This window comes from Ctenocephalides felis, unplaced genomic scaffold (assembly GCF_003426905.1).
Source record: "Ctenocephalides felis isolate EL2017-DRISC unplaced genomic scaffold, ASM342690v1 CF-g0.4_SCAFFOLD_01886, whole genome shotgun sequence".
In the NCBI taxonomy this organism is placed as follows: domain Eukaryota; kingdom Metazoa; phylum Arthropoda; class Insecta; order Siphonaptera; family Pulicidae; genus Ctenocephalides; species Ctenocephalides felis.
The window spans coordinates 132,311,818-132,320,701 of record NW_020538040.1 but is presented as its reverse complement, the minus strand read 5'-3'; the positions used below and the strand labels follow the sequence as shown (position 1 = coordinate 132,320,701).

General features: G+C 30.3%; 1 protein-coding gene across 1 annotated transcript in view; it reads right to left on the bottom strand.

Moving 5' to 3' along the window:
• Positions 1–349: 349 nt before the first annotated feature.
• LOC113375915 (photoreceptor-specific nuclear receptor) overlaps positions 350–8,884 on the bottom strand; it is a 28,099-nt gene continuing 19,564 nt past the window's right edge. Inside the window, exons 6-9 of the mRNA XM_026615854.1 lie at positions 4,147–4,361; positions 3,927–4,073; positions 2,569–2,733; positions 350–532 (exon numbers count right to left, since the gene is read on the bottom strand). Coding sequence (XP_026471639.1) covers positions 350–532; positions 2,569–2,733; positions 3,927–4,073; positions 4,147–4,361 — 710 coding nt within the window. The remainder of the gene's footprint in view (positions 533–2,568; positions 2,734–3,926; positions 4,074–4,146; positions 4,362–8,884) is intronic.

Sequence of the window (8,884 nt, the reverse complement as noted above, 5' to 3'; positions counted from 1 at the left end):
CATGTTTTCAGCACTTTTTTGACTACCAATGCTCCGTCCAGTAATATATATTTATGTCCACGGACATATTTCCCACTTATCAATAACCGAATAGTTTTACGTTTGGCTTTTTGCGTTAACGTAAACCTACTTAACGCCTTCTGTCAATTTTTTATTAATAATATACGATTTAAAATCGCATCCTTCATTGTTCGCTTAACCGACATGCATGAGGCCAAATGTTTCAGTGTGATGCTGATCGGTTCTTCAGCTGTCTTTCGCGTTTTGGCCAATTTGCATTTGCAAATTTAATCGCATTGTTTATCAGCAATTAACATCAAAATAAATATAATTCGCTGACTATGTACTACTAATTCTTGTACATATCGCATAGTACTTTCTCCATGGGCGTGTTTCCGATGGTGCGCTGGAAGAATATCGCCTCGATGCGGTGCGAAGGAACGATCCGCAGAAGCGGCAGCATGAGGAGCAAACGCCCGAAGCGAGCGGGCTGACCCGGCAACTGCGACCGAGCGTGCTGAGACAGCATTACCTGGTAATAGATAGATTAATATTAATAGATTATCGATAGAATGAAATTTAATTTTACAAAATATAAAGCAACATTACATTATATTTTAGAGACAAAATTACGACCGTGAAGGGTCGGTTATCGGTATCTGCAAGTTTTAATTATTATTTGATTACACCTAAGTCTGTTTTACACGGTCTTTTTGTACACGGTTTTGATATAACACGGTTTGAAAATTGAATATTTTTTTACACGATTTTATTCCATTTAGCACGATTTGAAATTTTATGTGCTTAATTTTTTTTTGTCAAATTTAATTTTTGCGAAGTATGTTCATATCACAAAAAAGTATTTATGAAAGAAAAAAGTCTGAAACCATCGATAGTATCGATAGTTTGCGAACATTAGCTTAAAGATTTAAGTGAATTCCCCTTTAGCGCGTACAAACAATTTTTACTGGTCAAAGCAAATGTGAATAGCACTAATTTAGGGGAATTCCCTTTATGTGCATACAATAAAATTTACTGGTCAGAGCAATTGAAACGTGTTATTATTTTGTGAAATTCTTGTTTTTCACTAATTTTAATAGGTTTTAGAGATTAGGAACAAATCACCCATTTTTGTATAAGATCAATGTCTTTTTTTACACGTTTTTTTTACACGGCTTCTTCTGGAACCAATCTACCGTGTAAAAACAGACTTAGATGTATTAACTTCCCGTATGTAAGTTCTAGTAATCGCAAAAAATCAAAAACATGTTTTTTATATATCTTTACGTTTCAAGTTTTCTCAACATTTTGGCATACCATAGAAAAAACAGATGTATGTGTGTGTGGGTGGGGGGGTGTATGTGTGTGTACATAGTTTGTGTGTATGGGAAAATGTGTTGATTAGTTTTTGGCAGAGGCAGATCCAGTCGTTTCAAAGATACGGGGCAAAATTTTAAATTACAATAAATGGCAATTTTGAGAGAGCGGAGTGTCCAATTTGAATAATTCAAAAGACTGCTGATTACTTCTTGATAAAGGCAGGTTTAGCCGTTTCAAAGATACGGGGTAAAAAGTAACAAGAATTGGAACTTTTGAGAGAACGGGTTGTCCGACTGAATGATTTAAAAAACATATCACTTATATTGATATAATGAAGAATTGGTTGAATTTTTGGGAAAATCGTTTTCAAAAATCCAAAAAAGAAAAACAAAAAAAAAATGCTATTTGGCGGTCAAAAGTGATCATCAGACATATGCATATCAAATTATCAGATATTTTATAGAGATTTCAATAATAATTACAAATTTTGTTTTCATTTCTATGGGGTACGTGCCAAAATGTGTAATGTTTAACCATTAGACTGCGACGCGCTTTGATTTTCGTTTCTTAAACAGCTACGCAACGCCATTGCTTTGAAAAAAAATTAAACTTCTCAAAAAATTTTAAAGCATTTAAAAATTTTAAATTACGGTACGAGAAATTCCAGCAATTTGCCTTAAGGAACGATGCCATGCACACTAGTTTGTTTCTTATTTTCCTTTCCTTTTTGCTTGAATAAGATTTAAATTAGGCTTGCAAAGAATAGTATGTTCGGAAAAATACATGAATACCGAATATTTGGCAACTTCGGCAGGTTTTTAGCGCCTACACTTATTCGTTTTAATGTAATCACTATTCAAGGTTGTTATTTTACAAACGCACTATATAATTATTCAACTATCAACAACTATTCGGTTACTCTTTGTTATTTGAAAAATTCGGCACCATTTGTACTATTCGGCCGAATACCGAGACTTAAATAATCATATGAACACTTAAGCAATCATCGTTATATACTTATTTTATATATTAGAAAATTTTAGATTTAAAAAAAAATACAAGAGGAAGATTTAAAACTATTTTTTTTCGCAATTTTAAAAAGGTGTCTTTATGCCGAGTACCGAATAGTAACAGAATATTTGATGTAAGCATTATTTAAATGATTTTCTTACTTGTGCCTGACCTCGAAATATTCGATTTTTAACAGATCTATCTGAACTAACAAGCTGAATAGGTACATTTGCTTACTTGTGCCTGATCTTGTAAATTTTCTATTTGTGCTGGATCTTTGAGTCCTCTCGTTTCGGATCGAAATAGAGCAATTGCCTTCAAACAAGCAAACTCCGCCGGATCCACAAGCATCGTTTTAAAACGACACAAAGTATCATTCAAATAGCGAACTTCTTGCGCAATCTGAAATAGAGATGATATATATATATATATATATATATATATATATAACCATATATATATAGCGTAGAGCGGGGCTTAAAGGTCCGCATGTAAAAAGATGCACCACCAATATCTCAAAAACAATGCTAGGAATTTTCATCAGCAATATTTGAAAGTAGAGGACAAGAAATGTGTAACCGCCCTTTACCTTAAATCAGGCGACTTCGCTACCACGAAATAACCGGCCCCATTGAGATCTTTGTAACTAATTTTTTTTTGTTAGTCTTTTTGTTTTTGAGCACGGTTGTTTAGTTTGCGCTATTTTATTGTTTTATAAGACGCATTGTTATTTTTATGTTAGATTCAACAGTTTTACTTCTAAAACCTCTTGAACAGCTTATATACGGTTGAAAGTAAGAAGAACCACCTAAATCTTTACGCTGCCAAAGTGAAAACATTTACATTAGTGTAAACTAGTAAATAAAATTATAAAATTCGTTAGAAAAGCAATTTTTGAAAGATAAATTAAATTAATATGGTTTTTAACTTTGATGATAAATTTTTCTCATAATGTTCCTTATGAAAGTTATATCCGCAGTGCGATCTTTATAAAAGTATGCCCATAAAATATGTATTTTAAACAAAAGTTGTATTTTCATCATCCAAGTAAAAAGTTTATGAAAAATGGCAAAAACCGTAAATTACAAATTAGCTGTAAATTTTACTGAACAGATTTAGTAGATAGTTGATTGTTTGAAAAGTGTTATTTATTTTGCTAAAATATAAATTGGACTTTTGAACCCCGCCCTACCCTATATATATCGTATCGTACTAATACGTATTAGTATTTATCATAAAAAATAGAAAAGCAGTAAATCACGTATGCATTAAAATTAGTACAAAAAGATATCGAATTTGAAATTTACAGTTTAAAACAATTCAGAAAAATTTCACTAGATGTTTATAAATATTGGATTGGTAAAACAATATTGCCATAATTTTTTATATTTTGGAAAATATAAACTTATTCGACAAAGGCAAAAATCTCCGAGATAAAGTCAGAGTATGCATTGAAATAGTTTAGAAAATAAAAAAAACTAAAAAAAATTGTGTATTCAGTATTTTGGCTGCGGTAAACAGTATGCGGCGTTAAAGACGTTAAATATAATGCAATAATCTATATATTTATGTACTAATAATTATATCTATTGAACCTGTGATTGTTTAAGAGGATCGTGATCAGTTAGGCCTGTGTGATCAGCGACGTTGAAAAGGGTGCTGCAGGACGGATCCATCGGCAGACACCACTGCACGGCATTCAGTAAGAACAACTCCGCCCAAGATTCTTCCAATAATATGACCTGCGTGATTTTTCTTTATATAAAAAGTTAACAAACCACAATGACGATGATATATATCAGTGCATTATCTAACCTGATCTCTAAAAGGGAGGCTGGCAAACGAAGGCAGATTTTTCGCCCATTTCACGGCCATAAATAGTAAACGCGCCGAGGTCTCGTACAGCGTTTCCTGGGCGGGCGTGCAGAGCGGCTGCAGAAGCCCGCTGGTGGACACCGGGTAGCCGCTGGACGCCCGCAGCTCCTGCACAGGTGACTGCGACGGCTCATTCGTTACATCTATACTATCGTCTGTAATAAATGAAAGTACACTAAATATTAAATTATACATAAATAATGAATATTGTTTTGTAACTTTTTTTTTATTTTTCTTCTTTTTCGAACGCAGATAACTTTCCAACACCCTGTCCAATTTTGATGGTTATATAATAATGCTCTATGTGTCACCTTCCAAATGGTGCCGCTGCGATCTGTTGGTGCTTTCTGAATTATATGCAACTAACGTCGTCTATCGGAAAAAACTCTATGAACTTTTTTTTGTCATTTTATATATACATATACACACACACACATATATATATATATATATATATAAGATTTAGATTTTTTGTTCGACGTTGAGACATATCTTGAATATTGATTTTTAACGAATCGTAGAAATAAAAGAAAACAAATAAATAATAAAATATTTATTTATATTGTACGTTTCGACACGAATTGTGTGTCATCAGTCAGCAATTTTTGTTAATCAGTATCTAAAATATTTTTTACAAAGTTTAAAAAATAAATTAAATTTTATATTTAAAATAGATGATATAGATAGATTAAAAGATATACATGCCACACCAGGAAAAACCATTTTTTTGTTAATGTACATATAGAAAATAAACCATATTTAGTGAACATTTTTTGTATATATATATATATACAAGAATATTCAAAAATATATATATATATATATATATATATATTTAGGGTGGTCCTTAAAATGGTCATTTTTGAGTATATATATATATATATATATTTATATATATATATATACATATATATTTAATTAATATATATACAATTAAGCAAATTTTTGATGGATGGGCTCGTTGTTTTTTTTAGGCTCAGCCCACCCATCAAAAAACGTGGGTAGGCTCAAGCCCACACGGTTTCGACGCCACTGATTATTTTTTTCCGTATTATTGCTGATATTAATACAAAATTATAATGTTTCAGGAATCACTTAACATTTTATATGATCGTAAGTTTCATAAGTAATATCAAAATAAAAATTTACCGGTATTGCGGATGACTTTATTATAGAATATTTAGCGAAAAATATAAAATTAATTGAAAAATCAAATAAATTTTGATATTATTTACACATGAAATTATAAATATCAAATAAAAAAAAATAAAAAAATATATATCTGAATCGGGAATTGAGCCCCGGAGCAAAAATTAGAATTCCACGACGATAGCCACTCGGCCAACCTGCTGTTGATAAGGAAAAACATCGCAAGCTATGCATGCCGCGCGCTGCTACAATGCAAACTTTAATTAATTTTTATAATTAAACCGCTTTTCATAGGCCTCTAATATTTTACCGGAGTCAGTTTGGGCATCAAATCTACCATTGTGCCAAGTTTCATCAAAATCCGAGACGAGCAACGCGCGGGTTCTCCTTTTGAGGGTGTTCCATAACTGAAAAATGGTCATAGATTCACTAAAGCTCTAGATTGCACTTAAAAGTTCATAATTGGCAAAAGATGTGACATATATTTTTTTTAATTTTTACAGAACAGATAAGAACCATATTATCACCATGTTTCAGCTTGACATCAAAGTCTGGGACACCCTGTACATATATGAGTGCCATAATTATTAAATTAATTAATAACTATTACAGTTAAAAAGAGTCTACCTCACTTTAAAATTCATGAGTTATCATTTACCAACATTAAATATTGGCATAACGTCCTAAATTTGTGATCAAAAAGTATATAAAACAAACATCTATCACTAAACAAAAAACATTGTGTATTTTTGATTTATGTATCCAGTAATTTACTAACCGCCAGGCACCGGCTATCAATTTTATCATTTCTGTGCCGGGGATTACAAATTGATTGCATTTAAAATAAAAGCTAAAGGGGCGAAAAGAAATCCTCGGTCACAGGGGAATTCGCACCGGGGGCGCGATTCGGCGGCGGCCGATCTGTGCAAACAGAAAGACGAACGCGGTATCATCGAATCGACTTCTGAATTATTATTCTTGTAGATCATGTTGTTTGAAAAGATTACCGTTTCAATGCCAGGGTGTTATAGAAAAATATATGCATAATACACACAAACACAGACACACACACACACACACACACATATATATATATATATATATATATATATATATATAGGGTAGAGTGGGGCTTAAAAGTCCGCGAGTAAAATGGTCCACCACCGATATCTCAAATACCAGTAAAGTTAGAAATTTTTTAACAATAATATATAAAAGTTAATTTAAAGTTTGAAAATCAATAAAAAAGTATTTTCTTTCGTTGTTAGTTTTTTTTGTTGTGAGCACTGTTGTTTGGTTTACGAGACCTTAGTACAATTATTAAGTATGCGTTATTTAATTGTTTTATTAAATGTATTGTTAATTTTAAGTTAGATTCAACAGCTTTTTATATAGCCTTCATAAAAATGAACACGTAAGTGCGGTAAGATGGATTAACTAAAGCTTTACCCTAGCAAAGATGTGAACAATTAAAAATAGTAAAGAAAAAAGTAAATTAAGTAAAAAAAACTATTTTACAAAAGTTGAATAAATATTCCAACTCTGATGATTATTTATTATGAAATACCACATCAAGGTTATTTATAATATTATATACAAAAAAATGTATCTGTAAAATTTATATTTTGCATTGGTTGAATAATGTAGCTAGTAATGTAGCCTAGCAAAGATGTGAACAATAAAAAATAGTAAAGAAAAAAGTAAATTAGTGTAAAAAAACTATTTTACAAGAGTTAAAAAAATATTCCAACTCTGATGATTATTTATTATGAAATACTACATCAAGGTTATTTATAGTATTATACATGAAAAAATGTACCTGCAAAATTTATATTTTGCATTGGTTGAATAATGTAGCTATTATTTTGTAAAATCCATTTAAAATTAAAAATAAATGTGCGGCCTGTTAGCCCCTTCAAAAGACTCTAAAAGGGACCAGATTTTTTTTAAAAAACAGCAAAAATAACATATTTATAAATAAATGAAAACTAACATTGTTATAAAATAATGAAAAAGCTGGGAGTTTTACAGAACATAGTCAGATAGTTGTTTGTTTGAAATGTATTATTTGATGTGATATAATTGGTTTGGTTTTATACAATTGCTCAAAATCAAATTGGACCTATCGTCCAATACCGCCCTAGCCCATATATATATATATATATATATATATATATATATATACATATATATATATATATATATATATATATATTTAAAATTAGTATTTCTGCTGCAACTATCTATCAAACATGATTAAGAATTAAGAGTTCAGAAAAATATTACTTGATACGCTTATCCTAATATTTTTTATTATTCTAATTTACTTAAGAAAAAATGTTCTTAATCAGTTCTTAAAATGATATTCTTAATCTGAATTGTTATATATGAAGAACGTTAATAAATCCACCCTAAATCATCCCCATTTCTAAAAGAGTATCTACTGCATACGATAAGCTCTCAGATTTGGGAGTGAAATGACGGATTAGGATCACATTTGAGAGATTGTTTTTGGTTTTATTTAACTGGGGATAGAAAAACTAAACAACTTGGTGCTGCTAACTTAAAACATACCTCATACGCCCACAAAAATGAGTATATTTTATTCACTGAGCGTACAATAAAGTAAGATCATTCTATCATTACGATTCAGATTTATTAAGTTTGTGAAAAGACGACCTAAATCTTTTCTTGCATTGTTTTTTTTCTATTACTTTTTTTTAACAAAATCAAAGCTGTAGCACTTTTTAACAAAATCAAAGCTGTAGCACTTTTTTTTATTTTTGCAGTATATTAATGCTACTTAAAATTTTTAACTACTTTATATTACTCACTAACAAAAAATATTTAAGAAAACAACATGTTTTTAAAATATTATTAAATCTTTGATAACAAGATGTAAAAAAGTAATAATTGTGCATTAGTTGTGCATGGCATCGTGCCTTAAGATAAAGTGACCATATTTTTTCATATCAAAACCTGGAAGGTGATTTTTAGTTCTGCTAATCCGGAACGGGGGAGGGGTGTATACTAAAAAAATTAATAAGATTTTAAAATAACAAATACTATTTAAAAATGCAAAAAAAATCAGTCTTTTTTTTAAATCAAAGTTACTGACTAAGAACTTTATTATCAGATTATATGTTATATTTGTCTTATATTTGTTGGATCTATATTTTTCAGCTTTCAAATTAATTATTAAATTTTGTTCAATTTTTTTTTCATTTAAAAATAATTAGCACTTATTCCAGGCAGTAACAATTTTATTTTCATAATTTTTGTTAAATATCGTAAAATTTAAAATAAAAGGTCAAATTTCTAAATGTGAGAGGCTATTTTAACCCGCTTTTTTCATATAAAAAAATTAGCTGTACATAACATTTTCGGATATTTGTGTTTATGTATGTATGGATACAATTCTTCGTCCACGTCTTCGGGCGCACGGATCAACTGATTTGAATTGTTCAAAAAACATTCGATTCCTATTGATAGGGAGATGTGCTGATTAGTTTTTGGCAAAGGCAGGTCC